The 26,583-nt window shown below is 31.1% G+C and overlaps 3 protein-coding genes and 1 long non-coding RNA gene across 4 annotated transcripts; 1 reads left to right on the forward strand and 3 right to left on the reverse strand.

Moving 5' to 3' along the window:
* Positions 1–365: 365 nt before the first annotated feature.
* On the reverse strand, positions 366–1,144 carry LOC134832050 (uncharacterized). Its single transcript, XR_010162035.1, has 3 exons — positions 1,079–1,144; positions 811–1,026; positions 366–756 (listed from the first exon to the last, which is right to left on the reverse strand). It is a non-coding gene; the product is annotated as an uncharacterized LOC134832050 (long non-coding RNA).
* A 15,923-nt stretch (positions 1,145–17,067) lies between these two features.
* On the reverse strand, positions 17,068–18,997 carry LOC134829554 (NADH dehydrogenase [ubiquinone] flavoprotein 1, mitochondrial). The gene is made up of 3 exons (XM_063842657.1): positions 18,899–18,997; positions 18,439–18,669; positions 17,068–18,380 (listed from the first exon to the last, which is right to left on the reverse strand). The coding sequence occupies exons 1-3, from the start codon at positions 18,945–18,947 to the stop codon at positions 17,233–17,235; spliced, it is 1,428 nt and encodes a 475-aa protein (XP_063698727.1). The 5' UTR covers positions 18,948–18,997; the 3' UTR covers positions 17,068–17,232.
* Positions 18,998–20,339: 1,342 nt separating this feature from the next.
* On the forward strand, positions 20,340–22,579 carry LOC134830441 (glycosylphosphatidylinositol anchor attachment 1 protein). Its single transcript, XM_063843928.1, has 2 exons — positions 20,340–20,578; positions 20,640–22,579. The coding sequence occupies exons 1-2, from the start codon at positions 20,398–20,400 to the stop codon at positions 22,397–22,399; spliced, it is 1,941 nt and encodes a 646-aa protein (XP_063699998.1). The 5' UTR covers positions 20,340–20,397; the 3' UTR covers positions 22,400–22,579.
* On the reverse strand, positions 22,459–25,328 carry LOC134830442 (zinc finger protein 91-like). Its single transcript, XM_063843929.1, has 4 exons — positions 24,013–25,328; positions 23,863–23,958; positions 23,467–23,806; positions 22,459–22,548 (listed from the first exon to the last, which is right to left on the reverse strand). Exons 1-4 carry the CDS (start codon positions 25,241–25,243, stop codon positions 22,545–22,547), a joined length of 1,671 nt encoding a protein of 556 aa, XP_063699999.1. The 5' UTR covers positions 25,244–25,328; the 3' UTR covers positions 22,459–22,544.
* Positions 25,329–26,583: the final 1,255 nt, after the last annotated feature.

A 26,583-nucleotide genomic window follows, 5' to 3' on the forward strand; every position in this document is an offset into this window, starting at 1 on the left:
CATCAAGATTAATTTTTTTTAGCTCATCATCGATGTTGTTGTCTAGAAAAGTTCTAAAATCACGCGTAAGAGAAAAAAACCTGTTTAATGACTCTTGTCTCGATTTGAGAAAGAACAAAAAAAAAAGTTAAATAACACACAAACGCATGTTAAAAGGTAGCAAATTCCAGGAATTCCCCATTATTTTTAAAAATTTTGTGTAACATTTACAAAGGAAGACTCGATTTTAGACAAAAGAGAGACAGATGACTATTAAAAAATTTTTTGTTTCTCCTTTTTTGTGAGAGAACCAACAAAAAAAGATAGATAAAAATTTCTAGAAGCGATTTTCAACACAAAAAATTGGCTAATAAGGTGAAACCTTTTGATGATTTGCGACCAATTTGCGACAAAAGGCAGTTTTTCACTGCATTGTTATATTTTGACGTGTGTTCGAGAACAAAAAAAGGTATTCAAGCGCCACAAAATTCATTTTTTGTAGAAATTTTGTTAATATTTCGGCACGATCACCATTTCACGGAAAGTATTTCTTTTGATTTTGTTCCAATTTGCTTTCAAATCCTTCAAAGTCTTCTTAAAAGCAGCGCTTTCATCAGTTTTTCCAGTTATTTTGCGTAAAATTTCACTTTTTACGGGATTATTGCTCAAAATGCACTTGTGGAATACGAATAAATTTCCGGATTTTTTGGAACAATTGTTAATAAAATTTTCGTCTAAATTCGGAAGGTCCTTGAAAAAGTTCGCAGAATTGAATTTCTACAAAAAATAAAATTTTAGAATGATTTTTTTGTGAATTTATACGAAACTAACTAATTCTCCATTAGGTTGCGATCGGGTTCCCCAATTAAGACGGCGATATAAACATTTGACATAAATATCTCCTCCTGATTTTTTGAATTTTCCAATGTGCCATTGAGCAAAAGTCCTTTTTTTGATGTTTTTATTCGCTAAAAGCATCAGAGACGCACAATTATCTCTCGCCAACTCGTATTTCGTGGGTAACTTTTGTGATTTGCATTCTAAAATCTGTTAAAATAATTTTTTATTCAAAGTTTCAACTGATATTTAATGAAATTACCGCAAATAATGTCCATAAAATGACAAATTTAACGAAAAATGTCTTCATTTCAGTCCGACTAATGCTAAATCCGGATAATAATTGACTTGTCATTGCTTTTCTAGTCAGCAAGTAACTTAATCCCGCACTTCAAAACTGTTTCAACACATTTTTTTCGCCGTGTCAAGTCCAATCAAGCAACCACAAGTTGTCTGGTTAATGCATTTCTTTCGTGCCCGATGAATCAGCGATGATTTGCAGCGCAAATAGAAAAACTGAATGAATCTAATTTGCATGTTCTTGTTATTGCACCTTCTTCGTCGGTTCTTCGTTTCTTTCGATCATTGACAAGTCAAGTGCACGACGCGCAGATAAAGCACCTTCAATTAATTGAATGAAGTGTTTTGCCTCGCTGTAGAGAAAATTGTAAGTGTTACTACTTCTTGCGTCTCGTGTTGGGTCATAACGATGTTGAAAAAAAAATAAACAATAATAAAAATCTCAAGTACTTGCAACAACAAGAAATTAGTTCCTCACAGTTTTCTGCCATTTTTTTTTTGTTTGAACTGTTTCTTAGAAATACTTTTTATTGAATCGTCGTCGATCACTTGCTCGAGCATTGCGCAAATTATTGTTCTTCGTCGAGTGTGCAAGAAATAAAACAGACAAATATTTGCCGACACAATTTGTTGTTTGCCAGGGACAAACATAAAAAATTGCAAAGTGCAATAAAAATGAATGCAATTTTTGCTTTGGAGGCAGGCATGTGAACCACAAACATTAAATTCCAATGATATGCTTCAAATATGCAAGAAGTTATGAGAAGACGATTCACAATGGAAATTTGTAAAAAAAAATTATTGTCTGTCTGTGATTTTTTTCGAAAATGAATTTTTTGTAAAATTTTCAAAAAAGAAATTTTTAATATTTACATTTCAATTTTTAAAAAAATTTATAAAAAAACAATTTAAAAATTTATAAAAATCTTAACTTATTCTTGAAATTTTTTGAATATCTTCTTATAATATTTTTTTTAGTAAATTCTCTTCATTTCTTCAAAAAATATCCTTTAACATGTTTAAATTTTTTTTTAGATAAAAAAAATTTGTCATATTAAAGAGTTTCGAACATTTTTGAAAATTTCGAAAATGAGTTCGAATTGTTTTTCATATTTATTCTTAGTTCAAAAAACTAAAAAAAAATATTATGAATTTCTTAAACAAAAATTTTTAAGGAAATTAGTAAAAAAAGCTTTCAAACATTTGTATATTTTTAAGATATTTTGAATTAAATTTGGAAAATTAATTTCGAAAACAAATTTTCGAAAATTAATCTCGAAAGCAAATTTTCGAAAATTAATTAAAAAGAGTTTAAAAATATGTTATCAGACATTTTTAGGGTAAATTTAAAAAACAATTAAACTTTATAAAAATTTTCGAAAATTAATTATTTTTTAAACTTTAAAAAATTGATTCCAAAAAAAATTTTCGAAAATTTGTTTTCGAATTAAAATAAAGTTCGAAACAAATTTTCGTAAAATGTTTTTAAAATGCGATTTCACGACATTCGAAAAATTCAATAAAACTAAAAATAAAATAAAACTTTTCAAAATATTTCCTTTTCACAGAACGAGAGAATGAATGTCGACAGAATGAGTGAAGGTATTCCAAAGTTATCAATTGATTGGATCTTGATTAATTTCATATATGCTAGTTTTATGTCTCGTTCAGTTGTTTAGTTCTCGTTCATTTAACACGCATCCCTCCTCCTATTTAATTGTAACTCGCTTGAAACGGAAACTATCACAGCTTGAACGAACTTGCGAATGAAAACTTGTCTCCTCACAATTTTTTTTTTCATTGATCAGAAAGAACTAAGAAATTATAGTAATTATCAATTTCTGAACATACCATTTAACGCACATGATTTATAAATGTGCCCACATAAGTAAACAACAACTAGTTGCTGGTTCGGTTTGCATGTTGAACTTGAGCTTCGATTTATTAGAAGAAAAGCACGAACAACTTGACGCCTCTTTAGTTGCACCACAAAACGATCGATAAAATTACAATAAAGACTTGACGTGATCGAATCAAGAGACGCATCCGAGACGAGGAAGCTTAATCGTTCCAATTAAACGCCGCACGGTGATTTAATTTTAATCCTTCTGTTTATCTCTGAGAATTACAGATGAAACGAAATGCGAACGAAAAAAAAAGAGAAAACCTCAGAACGTGACATGCCCGATAATTGTACGCATGCATGCGATTTTTTATTCGTTTTTATTGTTCTTTTATTTAGTTCAAGTTGTGTAACCACATCCTTTCGATGCATTGTTGTGCCTTGATTGACGGTTTTGTGTGAGAGATTCCTAATTTAATTTGTTCTTTTTTGTTCGAACGATTTGTTTTCGTGAGATTTTTGTGGCATTTGGTGAAGTAGTTTTGTGTGTCAGTAGCTTGAGAAGACAGAAGTTGACATGAAATCGATTCTGTTTGCTTTTGCTGTTAGTTTACTGAACAAATAGACGGTGAAGAAGAACAAGTGGCTTCTTTGAGAATGTTTAGTTTTAGATTTTTTACAGAAGTTGGACAAATTAACAACTGTTTTCATGAGAATTTTTCATCTTTTTGTTCAAAAAATGTAATTTAGGCCAACATTTATTATTTTTTTTTTAATAAAAAAAATCGTATTTTGTGTACTATCATCTAAATTAACCATTTTTATGGAAATTAAATAAAAAAAAAATCAAAAATAAGAAATTTTCTCTAAAACTATTCTCAATTTTAAACTTTGACAAAAATTAAATTAAAAATGAAAAAATATTAAAATTAAAAAAAAAATATTAATAAATTATAAAAAAATGATTATATTATAATTTAAAAAAATATTTAAAACCAAATAAAAAAATTAAAATTTATTTATTTTTTAAAAAAATTAATATTTTAATTTATTTTAAACATTTTTTTAAATTTAAATAAAATTTAAAAAAAAAATTATAAAATTTTATTTTTATTATAAAAAAAAATAAAAATTTAACTTTTTTTAGTTTTCAAATTTTTTTTTTAAACTTAAAATTAAGAAAAAAACTTGAATGAAGTAATTTTCTCAACATTCCCACCCATCAAGCCTACCAAGGAGAGATCACAAGGATAATTACTATGGAATCCTTCATCATTAGTAACTTCGATGAAAAATGATCTACGCGAAAGAGAACAAGATTAAAAATAAACGTACGTCGTGCTGACAGATAAAAACCATTAATAATGTTGCAATATACCTCTTCCACTAATTTATTTATTATTGTTATTAATTTAAAAATAATAAATAGTTCTTGTCGTTTTTTGTTCCTCTATTTCGTGCACGACATGCCACTGTTTTCTCATTGCAACTTCAACTATCAATCGTGTAAATGTTCTTAATGTCTTCATAGAGGAGACAGACACGCGGAGACAAAGACAGAACAAAAACATAAAAATTTAATTAATTACCGTTTAAAATCACATGAAATGCTTGAGACTTTTAATTCCTTGTTTAACAAGATCATTTTCCCTTTTCTTTCGTGCCAATGCCATGTCGGTCGCTGCTGCAGTTGCAATGCCTCGAAAGTGACGGACGACGACGACGAGAGTTGTTTCGGGTGTGTTTATGTACTTGTAGAGATAATCGGCTTGTCATGAGGTTGTAATGTATTTAATGCTGACATTTAATGGGAATTTGTAGTAATATAAATTTTTTTATCTGTTTCTCAGTATTAATTGATATCTCTTTTTTAGTTTGAGTGAGAGCTCTATTTAAAGCTGAACGAAAATTTTATGATTTGTTTGTTAGTGGCATAAAAGAGAGGTAATCAGTACAAGTGTCTGGCATTATAGCACTTGTTATGACATAAATGTGTGTCATTTTGGAATTTTATTAGTTTTTTTTTAATTGAAAAAAGTTTTTTGATGACTTTTTTGTCTATTAAAAAAAGTAAAATTAATCCAGAATGAATGAAAAAAATTTTCAAAAACTAATTTTTAGGTTAATTTTTCAAAATAATTTGATTCAAAAATTATTTTTAAAAAATTAGGTTAAAAAAAATATTTAAAAAAAATAATTAAAAAAAATAATTAAAAAAAATAATATAAAAAAAATAATTTTAAGAAAGATTTTTAAGATTTAAAAAAGGAAATTTTTCTTTTAAATACAAAAAAAAAATTAAAATATCACTTGCGAAATGAGATTGTCACCAAAAATTAAAGCTCCTCACAAAAAAGAACAATGATAATTATTCAATAACTTTCGTTGAAAACCTGATTTTTGTTTTGATTTACCGAAAAAATTACACTTTAGCAACTTTCCAACACATTAACCGTTGTTAACATTTATCGATGTTTTTTGTTAAACTCCCAAATCAATATAATTTCTTACATTTTTGCAATTTTCTCGTGTTAAAAACATGTGTCAGAGTGAATAATAGCTCTTGTAAATTTTTGTTTTTGGACAACCAACAAAAAAATAAAACATCGAATATCGACACCGGTAATTTACGGAAATTTTTATTATTAAAAGCGAGCGAACGAAAATAAATAAATAATAATAAAATAATAGCAATCTTCACGTGTGTGGCTTTCCAGCAAGCAAAATAACACTTTAGTATCCCATCATCATTTCTCGTCCGCCACGTTAAAAAATAAATAACATATTTAAAAAAAAAAACGAACGAAAAAAATGTTTATGAGAATATTTATATTCGATAAGAGGTTATTTAAATATTGATTTGGGATTTTTATGGTCATTTCATTGCTCCGCGCTCGTTTCATTGGGAGCGAGAAAACCCGTAACAAAGGAAACCAACGAAAAAAAGTAATCATAGGGTTCGAATATGAATTAATGTTCAAAAGTCGTGTTAAAGGTTAAATTTTGTTGTCCTATATTTGGTGTTTTTGATCTTTTTTAGCTTACAAAAGGCAGCAACAATACGGAAAATTGTGACATTTTTAACGTACAAAAGGAAACATGCCGGCATATTTTATCTCTGGCAAAATTAAAGAGCGCGCACGACTTACAAAATTACCTTAATTGTCGCAAACGGTCGTCGTCTTGTCGGTCTTACGGTACAATAATAACAAGATTTTGATAATCTAATTCACGATTTAATTTTATATGTATTGGTCTCCTATCTTGCTTTTGAATTGTCTCTGTTCCACGAGAGCAAAAATTGCATTAAAATAGCGCAAAAACCCATAAAATTAAAGGAAAAATAAACATTTTTACCTATTCTTTGCTCATTTCACGGTTGTTTCTAGTAGCATTCAATTCACTTGCAAAGTCGTTTTCTTTCCTTGTTTTTGCAAAAATAAACGGCGCTTTGTGATAGAGAGAGAACGACATGAGACAATGGACAAGCAGGTAAATGAGGCACTAAAATTTATTTGATTATATTTTTTATGTGATTAAAATTGCATCCAGATACGCGAGGAATGGCGCCAAAGATTGCAGTTGGATCTCTTTGAACAGAGAAAAATTAATGAGAAGACGAGCATTTGTTTCAATTTTAACACTTGAATCTAAACAAAGCATCGAGGCAACGATAATCCGCATATAATTGATTTTGATTGATTGAAATTAAATGGAAGCGTTTGTATTTTAGTTTTTGTTACAACAAACAGTAAAGAAATTATTAATAAGAAAGAAAATTATCAAGTATCAATTTTACTTGAGCGCATTTTTGTATTTAGTTTCATAGAAACTTTCAGAACTACTTAAATATTTTATTTTGTAAAATTTTTTTTATAAAAAAACTATATCCATAAAAAGGCTTAAAATAGTGATCTTATCAAGCAGTGTCTTTGTTACGTGTTTAACGATTCAACGGCAAAAAAATTAAATCATAGGAATCTGGGTTAAAACAGTTTTCCTAAAAAACAAAATTTAATCATCCTCAACCTTCAAGAAGAAAACATCGAAAACAAAAAATAGTCCAAATTGCCTTTTGCAAGTAAAACAATCTTCAATTCAAAAATAAAAAGCCTTCTAAACAGTCTTTGGTCTCAAATACCTTGGATAAACTGGATATAAAAATTTTTTAACTTATGACATTCGAAAGGGGTTCTTATACTCAATGTTCTTTGAGTTTCCGTGCGAATCAAAATGTTTGTCCATTCTAAGGAAAGTTTGCTTTCTGAGCTTTTTAAGCAAGCTGCCATACCTTTTATTTATTGATCCATTTAACGCTCGTTTTTAATAACTGATAATTGAACAAAGATTGGGTCGCGGTGATTTCCTCCAGTTTTGGCGGTTCGTTGCCAACGTTGCAATGGATTTCATGGTGAGGTTGCGATCAATTAATTGTTCGAATTTCGGCCTCCGTACTTCGTCTCCAAGTTTTGCGAGGAGCTCCGCGTCGCCTTTAGCCCTGAAGATTCCAGAAAAAAACTCTTCTGCTAATATGATCGACGTCGCGACGAAGTGTGTGACCCCATTTTCTTCTTTTCACTTCGATTTCGACAAGTTCCTGCTCGCATCTTTCGTGCAACTCACATTTTTCTCATAATTTTTATTAATATCACTGAAGAGTTTTCTTTTTGTTTTTTTTTTCGATTTGTCGTTTTATTATCCTTGTTTCTTAAATAAATGGATGAAATATGATAAACAGACAGACAACCTGTAAGTCACCCAATTTACCATTTGTAACACCTTTTGTCCAAATTTGGATAAATAATTTGTCTGCCTCCTTCTTCCCTTCGTACTGCATCGAATGCATTTCTCACCATGCATTTTAATAATGATTCGTCAATTAAATTCTGAGTACGTGTTAAATACTTGCTTAAACATGTTGCAAGGTTAATGACATTTTTGTTTGGATATAATTTTCGAGTCTTGTAAATATACACAAATTACATGTCCAAACATACAAATGTCTCGAATTTTGACACTTTTGACATGAAATCTTATTTTTTTTGCATCCCAAACGTGAGACTTAATTGTCAGCGGCACAATAAGTCGTCATTAGTATGTAAATTAGGTGTAAACGTAAATAAAATGAGCAATAAAACTCATTCATTGAATTTTTTATGATCGATTCCGATTATTCTTCTTACGATTATTATAATTTTCGGTCGTTTGTATGTTAATCGTTGCTTTTTTACAATTTTTTGTCGGCATTTTGTGTTCGATGTGTGAGAAAGGTCCTGTATTCCTCCCAAAAAATCCTCATTTTCTCACATTCCGCTAATTTAATAACTTTTAATGACCGTTTTCTGTGTATCATTTATCATTTATGATTAATTTTGCGTTTCTCTGTCCGTAACCTCGAATTATTTGTTGTTATAAATTGTAAATAAATTGGCATGCAGCATCAACAACTGATAATAAAATGGAAAAAGGTGTTGAATGACTCTCGAACGAAGCCTAAAGTCATTGAAAAAAAAACATTAAAAATAAATTATAAATCATTTAAAGAACAAATGTCCAGGAAAACAAATAATCAGTTGGGAACACACACGAACGTCAAATAATTTGTCTCATTTTCGATTGAATTTAAAAAAAAATATTTTGCAACAATTTTTTTTCCAAAGATGCGATAATAATGTGTTGATTGCAACTTTTTTTCTTGTCTCATCTTAAATGTTCTGACAAAAGAATGCATTTAATTTACAAAAAACAGCACAGTAGTTATTTGTTTGGCGCCTTTTATCGCGATTTCATGCCAACTTTTGATATCTTTTTATGTTTTTCTCGCAAAATTCGCATAAAAAAGTGACGAAAGCGTGTTTTTTCTGTCAGGCACGAACATTTTTCTCTGAAAAAACAATCAAAACTGCTTTTTTTCTTATGAAATTACGCGCATGCTAAAGTGTTGAAGCGGGAACGAAGATAATTTTGCACACATGATACCAATTTTCGAGCTGAAAAAAAAATAATGTGAGAGCAATCATCTTCTGTGATATGCAAAAATAAAAACGAGGTGTGATAATGTGCATGTAACAACTCTCTTGGCGCTGCTGCAAAATTACAGATGCTGGCGAAAATTTAAATAATGAGAACAACGAGAATAAGATGTTTCTCGTAAAAAATGCGTTTAATGCCACTTTGGAAATCAAAACGCGTAATTTAGCGAAAATGAGAACACGAACTTTTTTCGAATTTAATGAGCTTCGGATGTGAAGTGTTCTGAATTTTGTCACTGATGGGTTCTCATAAAATAAAAAAAAATTCTTCGTGATTTACGGCGAGGCAAAGAAAATTCTCAGTCTCGCAGGCTATTGACACTTGATGGTGTTTGTCTATCTAATTCACTATAATTTCTTCAATATTTACATTATCGTGTCTTGTCTAGGCGTTCAACGTCTTTGTATGTAAATTGTTGTCGATAACTGGCATGAAATGTTTGTTTACAAAACGGCAGCAAAGCATTTTTTGAGGTATTTGCCTTTGAAAAAAAAATAGTTTTTTTACGTTAGATAAGAAATTCATTTCCGATTTGAGTTTTTAGGGGTTAAAATCAGTTCATTGACTCATTTTTTTTTTTTGGAAAAATATGATATTTGATTTTTTTTCGTTTTTAACGAAATTTGATGTTTTCTGTTACAAAAAAATTTAAAAATTTCTTATTTTTAAAATTTTTTCAATAATTTTTTTGATAAAAAATGGAAATTATTTAATTTCCGATTTTTTTTTAACAAAAATAAAAATTTCTTAATTTAAGGATTTCTGTGAAATTTAAAAATATTTATATAAAATTAATGAATTGGCATGAAAGCGATTTTCAAATTTTAACGGTAATTATTTGAATTTCCGATTTTTTTTGTCAAAAATAAAATATTTTTAAACATAAAAAAATATGAAAGCTAAGTAGAAGAAAATTTTTTAAGATTTTTAAGATTTTTATGAAAATTTGAGGAAAAAAATTAAATAAAATTAATGAATTAGCAAGAAAGCGATTTTCAAATTTTTAACGGTAATTTTTTAAATTGACATTTCCAAAATTTCTTTCAAAATTAAAAATAAAAAAAAACCGAAAAAAAGTAATAATTTTGTTGAAATTAAAAAAAAAAACTTATTAAATTAATTCAAATATGAAAGTTTAATTATGAAAATTAAAAATAAAAAATATTAAAATTCTTGAATTAGCAAGAAAGCGATTTTCAAATTTTTAACGGTAATTTTTTAAATTGACATTTCGGAATTTTCTGTCAAAAATCAAATTTTTATTTATTTTTTAAGTTCGTCAATGCTAAATTCCATTTCAACTCACCTGCTTAAATCGATTTGTACTCAATTTCACGCACATTTTTTCTCGCGATACTTAAATCCACATCAACTTCATATTTAACTGAAATAATTAATCGGCAAGAATTATTGATGGTCCATAAATTAACCAGCAATTCATTAAAATATTTAGCTGTGCGCTCTTTAACGATTATTACACCATATTATGATTACTTATTCGTGTTTTTTTTTCAACTCGCTTTCATGAAGGCGATTTTTCATGAGCTCTGCGAGTTAACAGTAAAAATTTATTAAGAAATTTTGCATGGACCATTAATAAAAACTTATCTTTATTATCATTCTGTGTCTCTGAAAGTATCGTCGAAGTCGCTTCGTTGTTGCCGAACAACAATGTCAATGTCTTTCTTTTCAACTCTCGTGGCCGGTTATGAAAAAAAAGTTGTAATAACATGCAATAATCATGATAAAAAGTGTTTTAACGCTTATTTTTTCCTGCATTCGACGACGAAGCTCACAAGTTATGCAAATTTCGCCTTCTATGAAGATGCAGCAGAGCACAAGTAAGGAACAATTATGATATTCTTTTAAATTTATCGCAAAAATATTTAATATATCTTGTTATAAATGATGATGATGGTTAATAACGATGTTGATTAGCTATAAAATGATCATGTTTCTGCTGCTTGTTGCTCAAGTGACGATCGCCAATGCCTGTCATTTGAAGTGAAACGCGTGAATGACTTCATTTTTGAGAGATTTCACAACAAAAACGCACTTTTCGAGACTTCCTGGATTCCTTTGAGCATCACTTGACGACCGGTATCTCATAAATTACGACAGACAATAAATTTTAACAACAATCTACCTTTTTCCAAAGACATTCCTCGCGCTACCCAAACTAAGAAAAAATTAAAAAGAAACAAATGTTTATCAATTTTTTCGTTTTTTTTTCTCAATAGACACAAATGCACGTACGACATAATTTATTTTCGATCCTCTTTCGTTTTAAACGGGAATGGCAGAGTGTTGTGGTAGTTAAGGTCGATAATTAACAACGGTAGATGATTGTCACTGTGGCGCTTCTTTTCAATTAATTTTATTTATTAATCTCAGACATGCCTTCGTTAAAATAGTCTCGGAAAGGAACAGAAAAAAAATATTAATAAATATAGATTAGAATTTTTATTTATTTTTTTATGAATTTCTCACTACTATTGAGCACGAAAAAAAAATTTTTTTTAAATAAAATCGCATAAATTAAAAAAAAAAACATTTTTTTCAACACTTTATTGTCTTTTTCAGATTTTTTGTTATTAATTGAAAATATAAATTAAGCAAAAAAATATTGATTAATCATGTTGAACATTAATTTATGCAAAATTTGGTCTCGAGAGAATAAGATGTCTTGTCCAGTGCAGTAAATTTATTAAAAATTATTGACATTTTTGCCTGCAAGTGCTTTCAAATTAATAATTTGTTCGATGTTAATTAATGCAGGAGCAGAAAAATGACCACCAAAGTCGAAAAATTGTATGAATAATGACGAAAAGGTAAATTTTATGGATGGATAACAAGAAAAAATCAACAAAACATTAAAAGGGCCATTAAAGGAGAATTAAATTTCAATAAAAACAAAAATAAATTAAGGATGCGTTATTTTTTTATGAAGACTTGTTTAAACAATAACTCGTTTATGCTCTTGAAAAGGACCGTTATTTGTTTTGTTCTTGAATTTTTTTTTAAATTTTAATTTAAAAACTTTAAAAAATTGAACTTTTAGAAAAAAAAACTAGATCCACTGAATCATCAATCAACGTAAATTATTGCGTAAAAAAATACCACAAACGAAGTTTCAAGTCAGCTACTCATTGAAAAGTTTGTCATTGTTCTCTTAGAAATACGAAACAAAACCTTTGAATGCCATTAGAAACTTTGTATATCAACATTAACGCTGGAATTTGCGGTCAAAAAATTTTTTTTATCTTTAACAATTGAACACATTTCCTAGATAACTTTAGCATTAACCTCTTTCGAAAATTACTTTTTAACACTTTTTAATTCGTCAAAACAATAGAAACACTCATAGAAATCGAAACTATGCTTTTTTAACGATGACGAGCTGAGATGAGATGAGATGGGTAATTAATAAGTAACGAATTTTGTGTTAATTAATGACGAACATTTGATCAATCAATTTGTTTCGTTTCTTAAAATGAATTATTTAGAAGTTGAATTTTGTAAATTTAGCTTTTTTAAGGCAAATTTTACTTGAAAATTAAAAAAATATAAGATTTATAAAAATTAACGACTTAAAAAAATAATTTAAAAATTATTAAAAAAATAAAACTTTTTAAAATTTATCATTAAATTATTAATATTAAAGTAAAAAAAAATATTTTTTTTATAAAATTTTTAAATTAATAAAAAAAATTAGAATTTTTTAAAAATTAAATTTAATTAAATATTAATGAAAATTTGTTAAAAAAATTATCTAAGTTATCGATATTTAATACAAATTTAAATTAAAAATAGCTTTAAAGCACTTATAGTGAAAATTCATTTGTCAAATTATGTAAATTTTTAATATTTTTTTTAATTGAATAAAAAATAAAATTAATTAAAGCAATTAATTAAATTAAATTAATTAATTAATTAAAAAACAACATTCGAGAAATTTCTAGAAATTAATTTTAAATAACTTAAATTTAAAACTAAAAGACAAATATTTTCCTGCAATTTAATTTTTTGCAATTTTTATAATAAACCTGACATAAAATGACAAAAAAGCGCCAAAATTTACAAATTTTGAGAAATAAACGAATTTCAAAATAAATTTCTTTTAAAGGAAGGACCTTGAGGTTGTCTTTCCTTAAAAAAAAAATTATTTACTAAAAAGTGAGATTGCGCATCGTCGTACCTTACCCGAGAGTCTTTAGTTCTTTTGTTTTATTCTATTCATAAATTTTTGTTTTCTTTCTCTTTGCATTCATAAGGGATGCTTGCTTGAATTTTTTTTTCATTTCTTTCCTTGTTGTTGTATGGCAATCCTCTTATAAATTTTGTACCTGTCAATTATTTCGTCTGTTTTTTTTTTCAATTCTCTCGAACAACTGGCTCATTATTCTCATCTCATTATTCGGCCGGTAATGTGTTGTAAACACAAATTCGATTTAAATGCGAATGTTGTTAAAATATTTTTGTGGATTTGAGCCTTTGTCAAAAAGTAACAGAACAGAAAACGTAATAAACAGTTATTGCATTTTGCTTGATTGATTCTCAGCTCGAATATCGGTTTACATTTTCTCATCCATATCTGCCAATCGTTGGAATGTCACCAGTCTTTGTTTTTCTTTCACATTCATTATTTTATCATTTTCAGGTTTTTTTTTTCGTGCTTCTACTGTCACACGGGCACGCACAAAACAAAAAGTTGCGTCTGGATCGTTATGGATCGCGATATTTATAAATTGCTGTCACACTGCGAGACAATTAACGAGTGAAATAGTTCGCATTGCACCGCAGATCGCGCTGAAATTCTGCTTGCAGTGTCCTGTTGCGGCTTATATGGCACCAAATATGCGACGAGAGAACAACACACATGATATAATCCACATCATCATCAAAGATTCCTAATATAGAAAGTGCATACAATATGCACCCGTTTTTGGACATCATCATCATCATCATCAGTGCATCGTGAATATTTTTTGCTCTCTTATTTCCTTTTACGATGCGTTGCAACGAGAAGCAGAAGAAATTTTATCGAAAGAATTAAAAGAAGAAAAAATGTATGCGAACAAGGCAACGTAACAAAATTATAAAAAAAAACTAAGAAAACAAGAGCAAAATTTCTAGTTATTACCTTGTTTGCCTTTGTTGTTATGATTGTAAGAAGAACCGTTGTTGTTACCATTGTTGTTGTTGTTGTTATGTTGTCGTTGACCCTTTCCCTTTTTAGGTCCTTTGGCGATTTTTTTCTTGTTTGTCGCGAAGGGACGATGTCGAACATGATGTTTTAGCGTTTCTTCCTCGTCAACCGCCTCCAAGTCGTGCAAAAGGACATTCTGCGAAAGGTGTGTCCACGTATCGGGATCTAAATAATCCAAATTGTCGGAATTTGTGGGACTGGCTGACGATGAATATGTGAGGAGGAAAACACTGAGGCACACTATTATACTTAAATATGACATTTTGGATTTTTTTCTATTGATTTTTATTCATTTTTTGATATTTTTCATTATTTTATAATTTATTTTCTGACCAAATTTTATATTGAATAATTTTAAAATTATTATTTTTTTTTAATTCTTGCTTAACTTTATTATTTTTAAACTTTTTAAATTATTTTTTATTATTTTTAACTTTTTTATTGATTTTAGTTAAATTTTTTTTAATTATTTATTTTTTTAATATTTTTTTATGAATTATTTATTCTTTGTAATTTTTTAAATTTAATTAATTTTTTTTTGTAATTATTTATATTTTTTTAAATTATTTTTTTTTATTTTTTTTATTTGATTTTTTATAAATATTTTTATTTAAAATATTTTTATTAATTTAAAAAATATTTTTTTTTATTTTTTCACCATGTGTTTCAAATCACGTTCAGCACTTTATTATTATTATTTTTCTCAATAATATTGATTCTACATTAAATATTTTAATTTTTTGCATCTAAAAATATTTCCACATTTTATGGTCGTTAACTTCATGTGAGACATAACATGATTAAATATTTTACTTTCATCGAGATTTTCTGATAATCTCTCGAAAAATGAAGCACAAAAATTGCAGCAGACACAAAAGCGTGTAATTAATAATAATAAAATTATTTTTGCGAAACTCTTCTTTTTATTTCGTTGCACCTTTGACAAAAATAGCAAAGTACAGAATATAATTAGAGCTCCTTTGCATGCACCACGCTCGATTCTTCTTTGCTTTAAATAAATATAAATAGCATTTTGTCTGCTTTATTCCTTTTATTTTGTTTTTCACACATAAAACTTTTTTCCGTTTTTTTTTTTTTATTTCAACTGATTTATTTATTTATTTCTATGAAAAAAAAATAACGCACGTCTTTTCCGTTTGAAAGATCACCGCAGACTGATCATTCAGTTCATTTCCTAATAAAAACGTACGTCGACGACGACGACGAAACACACAGCAAAAAAGAACACGAGAAATGCACTTGCAATGCTGGCTGTGTGGAGTGAAAAAGAAAAATGTGAGTATATTTAGAAGATTAAGCACAAAAGAGAAATAAAGAAAAATAAAATGCCGGCTTTTTGTGAATCATCCGGGTATCGTTTTGTGTGTGTGTGGTGAGAGGCAGGTAGACACCATATGGTTGCTCAGGTTCATTTTTGATAAGACACAGCGCGGCAAAAGAAAGGAAGAGAATTAAATCGTGTGTGAGTGTTTTTTTCGTAACTTTATGGGAGATAAATATGTTAAACAGGTAAGAAATAAATTTTAAAATTTTTTCAAAGATAAAATTTTTAGAAGATTTTTTTTTTCAGATTATTTTTGCTGGTTTTTTTTTGGAATTTCCTAAAAATAAAAGATTTTTTAAAATTAAATTGAAAATTATTTAAAACTTACCAAAATTAATCCGACAGACGATCAAAAATTATAAAAAAATATTTTATGGCTCATTCACAATATGAAATCGATCTACAAAAGTGCTTCCCATCACGTAAGGGAAGCATCGTAACTTGCATCTGGAATGTAAAGCAAGTTACATTTGACGATGTTTGGTAAGTTCAAAGACCAAAAATATGAATAAACCAAATATTGTTCTTGAATACTTTTACCCAGTATTTTTTTCCTAGTTTTTTTTCAAAAATTAACGAATTTACTAATTTTTAATTTGCAGTTAATTTTTCTTATATTTTTGTATTACCAATTTTTGATAGATTATTTTTTTTTTTCAAAATATTTTTGATTTTTTCAAATTTTTTTGAATATAAATTTGGAACAAAATATGGAAAAAATATTTTTTTTTATTTTCACATTTTCTAAAAAAAATTTTTTCAAAATAAGGCCAGTCCAAATTTTTTTTTGAACTTTTTTTCCCCTGCCCTTTTCAAAAGCCAAAAATCCAATGGGGTAAAATTAAAAAAAAAAAAAGTTAAAATTTCATCAAAAATTTCCGTTTTTTGGAATATTTATATAATTTTTCAAGGAATTTTTTAATTTTTTTTAACTTTTGTATTGAAAATGATATTTTTACAAAATTTTCTTCTCTATTTTTTTTCGAAAAACATTGAACTTATGTCTTCAAAATTAAAAAAAAAAAATTATTTTATTTTATTCATAAATTAATTTTGTTACCATTTTTTTAGTTGAATTGCTCTAAAATCAATTTTAAATAAGAAATTCTCAATGTAGATATCTTAAAAACAACTATAATATTGATTAATGACAAAAAAACTCTTTAAATTTTGTCATTTTGTATGAAAAAGTATTTCAAATCTTTTTTGCCCTTTCCTCATTTTGAAAAAAATGTTTTGGGACAAAAACAATATTTGGAAATGCAAAATTTTTTTTTCAAAAATTTTTAAAATAAATTTTCATTCAAAAGTATATTCAAAAAATTTTTTTAAATAATTTCAAAATATTAATTCAAAAATAAGATTAAAAATTCTTAAAAAAAATTAAAGATTATTTTTTTGACTTATTATTTGACAAAATTTTCAAAAATCGATCTGATTTTTTTTTTCTGTTTTGTATCCTTTAAGTTTTTTTTTATCATCCTAAATTTCAAGAGAGATTTAAAAAAAAAAACAAAAAAGTTTTTATTTAATATTTATATTTTATTTAAATGATCGTATTTAATTTATTTTTACATAGTTTTCTGTAAAACAACAAAATCAGAGATGTTCATTTGTTTGTTTTCAGGTAAAGTTAAAAATGATCTAAGCCGACTTTCAATAGAAACACAGAACATTACACATCACTTACGCCTGTTGTTGCTGCGCAAACTTTTGCATTCGTGCCTCGATTTCGGGTCGGAAATGTCTAATCAAGCCTTGAACGGGCCATGCAGCGCCATCGCCCAACGCACAGATCGAATGTCCCTCAATTTGCTTCGAAATCTCCCACAACATGTCAATTTCCGCCGGTTGTGCATTGCCCGACACAAATCGTCCCATAATTTTGTTCATCCATGCGACGCCCTCGCGACACGGAGTACATTGGCCGCAACTTTCGTGTTTGTAGAACATGATCAAGCGATGAATTGCCTTAATGACGTCCGTTGATTTGTCCATAACAATAATGGCGGCGGTACCGAGAGACGTTTGAGCCGCAACGAGCCCATCAAAGTCCATAATGGCATCTGTGCAAACGTCTTTGGGGATAATTGGGGTCGAAGAGCCACCGGGAATAATTCCGAGCAAGTTGTCCCATCCGCCACGAACGCCGCCAGCATGTTTCTCAATGAGTTCCTTCAAGGGAATCGACATTTCTTCTTCGACGGTGCACGGAGTGTTGACATGTCCGGAGATATTGAACAATTTTGTGCCCGAATTACGAGTTCTGCCAAAGCTGGCGAACCAATTGCCGCCACGACGACAAATTGTGGGTGCCACAGCGACAGTTTCGACATTTGATACGGTCGTGGGACATCCAAAGACACCGATGTCAGCGGGGAATGGCGGCTTCAAACGCGGTTTGCCTTGTTTGCCTTCAATGGACTCAATGAGAGCAGTTTCCTCGCCGCAAATGTACGCTCCGGCACCGCGATGCATGAAAACATCAAAGTCATATCCACTGCCGCACGCATTTTTGCCAATTAAACCGGCTTGATAGGCTTCCGCGATGGCAAGTTGCATATTGGAGGCTTCATTATAGAACTCCCCGCGAATGTAGATGTAAGCGGCACGCGCTCCCATTGCACGACCAGCAATCAAACAACCTTCAACGAGCTTATGAGGGTCATGACGCATAATTTCGCGATCTTTGCAAGTTCCGGGCTCGCCTTCGTCGGCATTTACGACCAAATATTTTGGGCGCCCATCGGATGGCTTGTTCATGAAGGACCATTTCATGCCAGAAGGGAAACCAGCACCACCTCGTCCACGTAATCCCGATGTTTTGATCTCATCTACGACGAAAAAAATTCAAATTAAATCAATTTTCAAAGGAAAAATTTAAAAAATTACTCAAAATCCAGTCAACTCCTTTGTCGAGAATTTCCTTGGTTTTGTACCAATCGCCGCGCTTCAATGCTCCCTTGAGTTTCCAGTCATGACGTCCATACAAATTCGTGAAAATTCGATCCTGATCTGCCAAACCACCGAATTTTGTCTTTGTTTGTGGCGGCGGAGTGCCTGGTGGCGTCGAATAGTTGCAGCTAGATTGCAATGCCGTAGTCACAGACGGTGCCAAAGCAGCTGAAATGGAAAATTACATGTAATTATCGACGTCATTCACATTGCAATTGCGCTTTATTATTAAGATTTTTTTCTGTATAGGCAGAAAAATCACAATTATGTAAGCACTCAACGAGTTGAACGCAAATATTTTTCACCGAATATCGCCTTTTCTACGCGAAAAGTCTTTGAACTAACACTTGAGGCACTTAAATGGAGTGAAAAGGAAGGTTTTCGACGGGTTGCTCACCTAATTGTTGCTTTGGTAAAGCGTTAAATCGCACCAAAACATTAGCCATTTCGCGATTTATTTTTTTAAGATGACAGAAATTGAAGTGAGAAACGTCAAGATGGGTGTCAAGCTCAAGAGGCAATGGGATAAATCGCACATGTTAAAGTTTACGGATTTTAAATAAAATTTTATTTTTTAAAATTTTATTGAAGATGATATCCAAGATTTCTTCGAAAAATAAAAAAAAAGTGAAAAAGATAAAAATTACCTCATAAATATTTAATATTTTTTATGAATTTAAAATATGTATTTTTAAAATTAAAAAAAAATATATTTATTTCAAAACTTTCTATATCTTAATTATTTTACTTACAGAAATAAATTAAAGTTTTAAAACATTTATTTAATTTTAGTTTAAAAAAAATTGCAAACTTTTTTATACTTTTTTTGTGAAAGAAAATCTTCTAAAATTTTCTTAATAAAAAAAAATTTTTAGAAAAATATTAAAAATATTTTTGAGCATAAATGTACTTTTACTGTATTTTTTTCATTTTTTTTATTTTTTCTTTAGTTTTTTGTATAATTTTACCATAAACATAATTTTTTTTTTTTAATATAAAAATTCCAAAAAAAAAATATTTATATTTTATAAATATTTTTATATTTCCCCCTGAATTTTTTTCCGAAATTATATTAAATTTATTCGCCTTACAGAAATAAATTGCAGTTTTAAAGGTGCAATGCAAATTTTCAAAATTTTAGAAAAAAATTTGCATACTTTTTTATAATTTTTTGTGATTTTTTTTTTCAATTTTCTAAATATTTTCTTAATAAAATAAATTTTTTTAGCATGAATGCACTTTTACTGTATTTTTCTTATTTTTTTTTTATTTTTTCTAGGTTCAGATTATTTTTTTTCTCCTTAAAAAAATATTTTTTTATAAAACATTAAATACTTGTTTTGAAATTAATAAGTTTTTTACATGTTAGGCCGTTTAAATTTTTTTTTGTTTTTGTCCCCTGCCCCATTTCAAAAGCCGAAAATCCAATAAAATTTTGAAAAGTTCATAAAATTCACTCAAAATTTAAAATAAAAAAAATTTTTTTCGATTTTCAATCAATTAAAATTTTAAAAAACGAATTTCACTTACAATTTTTCTTTCAATATTTTAATCCATTTTTTTTATTTTGTAAAATTGTAAAATAAAATTAAAGTTTTAGCAAATGGTAAAATTTCTCAAAATTTAAAAAAATTTTTTCCCTTAATAATCGATTTTAAAAATATCTTTTAGTTTAATAAAAAATTGAAATGTAACAAAATATTTTAAAAATAATTTTCAAAGTTCAAAAAAATATAAAAAATAAAAATAAAAACGTTCTTTCTAATACTCTGTGTCACAAAATGCATATGTGCGATTTATCCTATTGACTCTTGACAGAATCTACTGACAGAACTTTATTTACCTTCACACCCAGAGTCGATTTTCTGGTGGATTTTTGTGAAAAATTCACGCAAAATGGGACTTTTAACAGACCCATCGGTCGTGCAACAACGAAAATACTTTGTCAAAGTCCTAATCCAGTACGGGAGACGCATTTGTTTCCTCTTGTACTTGGCCGGCGTCGTTTGGTTCGGATGCCTTGCCCACAACGATCTCAATACAGCGACTTATTTCAGTGAAAATGCCCTTTTGCCAGGTAAATTCTTTGAAAAAACTCACATTTCACTTAAATTTCATCTTTTTCTAATTTTTTCAAGGTCTCGTTTACTCGGAAATTCGTTCCACGGAGCTTGGTAACATCGCTCGTCGATTACTGGATGACTTGAATGCCGAACGAGAGACTCACAACACTGACACTCCACACGCTTTTCTCCTGGCAAAGATGAAAAAGATCGGACTAGACACTTACACGCACAATTTTACGCTAAACTACCCTCTTGGCTCGCGCAAAGTCTACGAAGGCAAAAACGTTTATGGCATTTTACGAGCTCCTCGTATCGCCAGTACTGAAGCAATTGTCATCAGTGTCCCATATCGTGCTCCCAACTCCGTGCATCCACAAGTCACGCACGGCATCCCGTTAATTCTCGCCTTTGCGGAATTCGCCAGGAAGCAAAAATACTGGGCCAAGGACATCATTTTTCTCGTCACGGAACAAGAGCAACTCGGAATGCAGGCATGGTTGGAAGCGTATCACGGCTTTGACGATAACCCGGTGTTGCGTTCGGGCTCATTAGATGCTCGTGCCGGACAAATTCAGGCTGCGATCAACTTGGAGGTGCAGGATTTTGACGTCGAGAAGATAAATGTGAAGCTGGAAGGGCTCAACGGACAACTACCGAACCTGGATTTGCATAATTTGGTGCAAAAATTGTCACATAAGCAAAGTATTTTGACCGGGTACAAGGTCGCGGGTGACGGCAGACGCGGAATTACGTTCGAAGATCGTCTCATGAACTTGCTTTCGATGGTTTTTTCGCAAGCAAGTGGCGTCCCGACCGGAAATCACGGACTTTTTCACAAATATGGCATCGAAGCTGTTACGTTGGAATGCCTCAAACCGATGTCAACGAGTGATTCGCGTCGTCGAACGGGGATTGTATCACTTTTGAAGATCGTCGAAGGCATTACTCGAAGTTTGAATAATTTGTTGGAGCGTTTCCATCAGTCGTACTTCTTTTATTTGATTGTCGCATACGATCGTTTCGTCTCGATCGGAGATTATATTTGGAGTATCGCCCTCATGGCGGGTGCTTTGCTCATCAAATCGTTCATCATGTGGCTCAAATTGAATCTCCCCGAAGAGGAAGACGACAAAAAATCGGAGAAAAAGGAGATTTTCGTACCGAAAAAGGAAATTTCTTTCGATTATTTGAAAGTTGGCACCGTTATCATCCTCGCTCATGTCGCTGGCGTCCTCACATCGTACTTGCCCTTCATGGAAAACTGGAATCAATTCATTTTTGAGAATAATATTCCGACCGTGAAAGGTGTTTATTACGCCCTGCAGATCGGAAACGCCATTGGACTCATGATTCCGTGCTTTATTCGTCTCACGAAGGAAGCTGCGGAACTCTTGCACATCGCATTACTCTTAGAAGTCGGAACTGCCTTGATCGCCATCTCAATGGTGAATTTCTCGCTCGGATTCTTACTTTCGCTGGTAACTGTGCCATTCGTACTGATACTCGATCCAACCTGGATGACCGAAAACACCCTCAAAAATGTCCTGTCGCGTGGCTTGTACTTGCTAATGCATCCGTTGTTCGTCGTTTATGCCACCGTTGCCGTATTGACATTTTCCCAATTTCCAGAATTGAATTTTCTCAGTATTTTTCACAGAGCTTACACAGCAACGTTGGATGGACTTACGTATTCTGTCGTTGATTCGGTGATCTACGGCAATTTCTTGTTCGCTTTGATAAGTCTGATTTTCTTTCCCACTTGGATAATGCTTTTTACGACGTTAAGCGCGACGGGTCACAAACAAGTGGATGTCAAGCAGAAACAGCAGTGAAGAATTCCAAAGCATTTAATGTAGATTTTTAGAAAATTGAATAAATAAGAAATTAATTTGATAATTTTTATGGAATTTTTATTGCATTTTTTAACAAAAAAGTTTTAGTACATAATTGATATTTATTCGAAATTTATTTTTATTTTTACCTGAAGACAATGAAAAATTAAAAAGATTTTTTTTAATCAATTTTTTTTTGTCGATTTTAGACCAGTTAAAAATTTGTAAAATATCAGAAAAATAATTTTTTTACAATTTTCTGAATTTTTAAAAAAATATTTTTTAAATATCAATGAAAATGTTAATAAAAAAAATTAATCTCAAATTATTTATTTAAAATTCAAAATTAAAAAAAAAATATATATTTTTTAACTTTTTTAGAATTATTTTTTAAAAAAAGTTTTCTTAAGGTTTTGCTCGATTTTTTTAATCGACTTTAGAGAATTTGCTTAAAAATTCATAGCAAAGAAAAAGAAATGCTTTTTTGAAAAATTCAAATTCAACTAAAATTTTGAGAAAATAAAATTTTATTTTTTTTTTTTTATAATTTTCAAGGTTTTAGTAAATTGTAAAACTTTAAAAAATTTGCTTAAAAATTTCTAGCAAAAAAAAAAATTTAAATTTAAATTCAACTTAAATATGTATTGAGAAAATTAAGTTTTTGACTTAAAAAATTATTATTTAAATAAAAAAATATTTTTTCTAATTTTTTAAGAGTTTTCCGAATATCACAGGCGTTGGAAAATGATAAAACATTTAATTTTAAATAAATTTAACTTATTATAAAAAAAATTTAAAAAATTGTCAAAAATCATCTAAAAATCATAAAAAATTTAAGGTTTGTATTAAATTTTCGATATTTTTTTTTTGTACAAAATTCAACAGAAAAAAATTAAACTCAAATAAAATTATTTTTTTTTTAATAAAAAAAAAATCAAAAATTTTTTAAATTCGAATTAAAAACTTTTTTTCTCAATCTTTTACTTTAGTTCGACAAAATTTTTTTTTTCAATTCTTAGAAAATTTCACTGTTATCAGGTAAAAATTGGAAAACTTGGATAATTTACATATTTCCAGGCTGAAGGCTCCCTAATTGTGGTTGTTGTTGTTGCTGCTGCTGCTGCGGTAGTGTTTGTTGCTGCTGCACCGGATTCATTTGTTGCTGTGACGGTTGCTGATTATTTTGATTGTTATATCTATTATAATCGCGTCGCTTGCAAAACGATCCCAGCATTTCAACAGTCACATTATCCGAATTATATTTTTCTTTAATTTCTTGAATACGTTTCAGTGCACTTTTGTTCATGACGGTGCCTGGAGGCGGCAGTTGATATTCAGGATGATTTCGCGTAACGTGCTGCCGGAGTTGCTGATTCACCAGGAATTTTCGCTCGCAAACGGGACATTCTATGAAAGAAAAGTAAGTTTTTTGATTTTTTTAGAGGAAATTATTTTAAATTTACCATAATCCCATTCTTTGTGACTTTTTCGATGCACTCGCAGCGTTTGTGTCGTCTTGAAAGTGGCTTGACAGATCTCACAGGAATATGGACGGGCGTCTAATGGAAGCAAATTTAAATTTTTTGATGAAAAATGTAAAAAATATTCGTTACCTGAATGCGTTGCCATATGATGCTTCAAACTTTCTTTCGTCGCGAGAGCCATTCCACAAATTTCGCATGTGTGTTTCCGTTCGCCCGTGTGCGAATTCAAGTGTTTCCGCAAATAGACGCCCGTTAGGAACTTTTTCGCGCAAATGTGACACGAAAAGTTGTATTTTAGCGTGTGGAAGCGAATTTCGTGCGTTCGTCGCGTACCCGGATTTTGAAAGACTTCGGGACAGTGTCGGCAAATGTACGCCACATTCAAGTGTTTTAGCTGCATGTGCGAGATAATGCCGTTTCGAGAGGTGACTTTGGCGCCACACAGATCACAAATGTACATTTCGTCGGGATTTTTGTTGTGCACCTGTCGCGTATGCTTATCGAGCGACTTGGCGAACAGTATGAGGCCACAATGCGGACAAATTGTCTTCTCGTTCATGTCTTTCTTCGGCAGACGTTGTCCCTTGTGTGCTTCCTTCTTGTGGATCGTCAGGCGATGCTTAACGGGGAATGTTTCCGGACAAAAGGGACACTCGAAGGTCTCGTCGTGGTGCGTTGCGCGCGATTTTGACGTCGAGGACTTGCTTTTTGTGTCGTCATCACTGTCCCGATGTCGGGTTCGTTTATGTTTCTTCAACTGGTACGGCAAAACAAATTCCTCGTCGCATTGCGAACACTCCAGACGACGATCGGAATGCTTTTTACGACAATGTTTCATGAGAATTTTCCGATTTCGGTACATTCCCTGACAGTACGGACACTTTTCCTTGTTCTCCTCGTCAGACGACTCTTCGCTAGACTCGGCACTGGATTCGCTACTCGACGAACGCGCTTTGTCGGAAAAGGCGAAATTGAATTCGTCGTCTTCGGTTTTGAGGAAATCCTTCGCCGATGTGCCCGGTTCCTCGGTTGTCATGAGTGTCGAGACAAAAAGCAAGTCATCCGTGTCGGGTTTTATCTCGATTTCCTCCGGTGGTCGAAGCCCATCTTCCAATTTGATCTCGACTTGCCACACAGCTTCGCATTGCTCGATTTTTTTCTTCAAATCGTGCGAATTGACGAGTGCCACGGAACAGGCTTCACACAAAAACAGCGATCCCCGTTCCAGAGTGTAGCCCGAAAGGCTCCTGTAGATATCGGAATAAGTTGTTTCTTGTGTCGGAACGGGATTTGACATGGAAATCGACGTGATGAGAAGCTCCTGCATGCAGATTCGACATTTTTTCGTCTCCTCGAACATTGTGGAACAACGTTTGGCGACAGCAATTCACAGATTTCACTGAAAATCCTCAATTTTCCTTGAAAATTTGAATAAAAAATTGGTAAACAAAAGGAATTTATCGAATGAGACGAATGAAAGTGATAATGGAAATCCAGTCATTATCCTGCGATACACACTAATTTTTCCAAAAATCCAAGTTACTCGCCTCCTCGAACACACTAATTTTTTTAAAAATCCAAGTTACTCGCCTCCTCGAACACACTAATTTTTCTAAAAATCCACGTTACTCGCCTGCAGTGCACACTAATTTTTTTTCGAAATCCACCATCACGAGCCTCATTCGGAATTTATTGGCGGTGTTTACTGACAAAAAAATCAAAACAACGGAGCATTTTCTGTAAATTTCAGCTAAAATCGGGGCTCTGAGTTTGCCAGAACGGCCCTTTTTGTGCTCACAATGTGCAAGGAACAGAAAAAGTGTCGAATTTGTCTGGAGAAAATCCTCACAGGCATCATTTCCATGTCGAATAGCATCCCGCTTGACGGCGAAACGACCTATTCGGACATTTACAGGAATCTCTCGGGCTTTCCCGTGGAAAATGGCTCAAAGCACTTGTGCGTCTCGTGCTCCGAGGAGCTCCTCACGTCGTACACACTAAAACGCCGCATCCGGGCATGCGAAAAAGTCTGGAACGGCATCGAATTGAAGGAAGAAATCGACGAACTGGTCGATCAGTCAATGGAAGAAGTGGATATTGAGATGGTGCCGGACACGGAGAACGAAGTGGTGATCGAGGTGACGGAAGACGAGCAAGAACACCATCTCGACGACTCGGAACACGACGACATCAAAATGGAAGAAGTGGTGGAAATTGTGGAGGAAATTATCGACATGAACGAAGATCGGAAGAGTCTCTCGATGATGGACATGAACATGAAGAGTCCCGATGTAAAAGTTCGCGTCTTCGAGCAGGAATTCGATCGTTACTCCATCGACGAGCTTCATAAACTGCTGAACGAAAATTTTTCCGACACGCTGGTGAAGCAGGCGAAATGGCTCATCAGCAAAATCGAGGACGGCAAACAGGCGGAAACGATTTCGGCGAAAAGTGTGCTGCTCAAGAACTTTGGTGTCAAGTACAAGAAGCAACCAAAGTGCGGCGTATGTCCATTTTGCGGGAAACGAGTGCAGCGAGCAAATTCGCTGCCGCGTCACATCGCCATTCATCAAAGGGGAACGAAACCCGAGACAAGAGGCCGGAAACGCACAAAAGACCAACCACTGCTAACGAACGAGCCAAAGAAAGTTCGACCGATTTTGCCGGCGCCCCCAACCCCACTGAGTCCCTTGATAATGT

This window comes from Culicoides brevitarsis, chromosome 2 (assembly GCF_036172545.1).
Source record: "Culicoides brevitarsis isolate CSIRO-B50_1 chromosome 2, AGI_CSIRO_Cbre_v1, whole genome shotgun sequence".
Taxonomy (NCBI): Eukaryota; Metazoa; Arthropoda; class Insecta; order Diptera; family Ceratopogonidae; genus Culicoides; species Culicoides brevitarsis.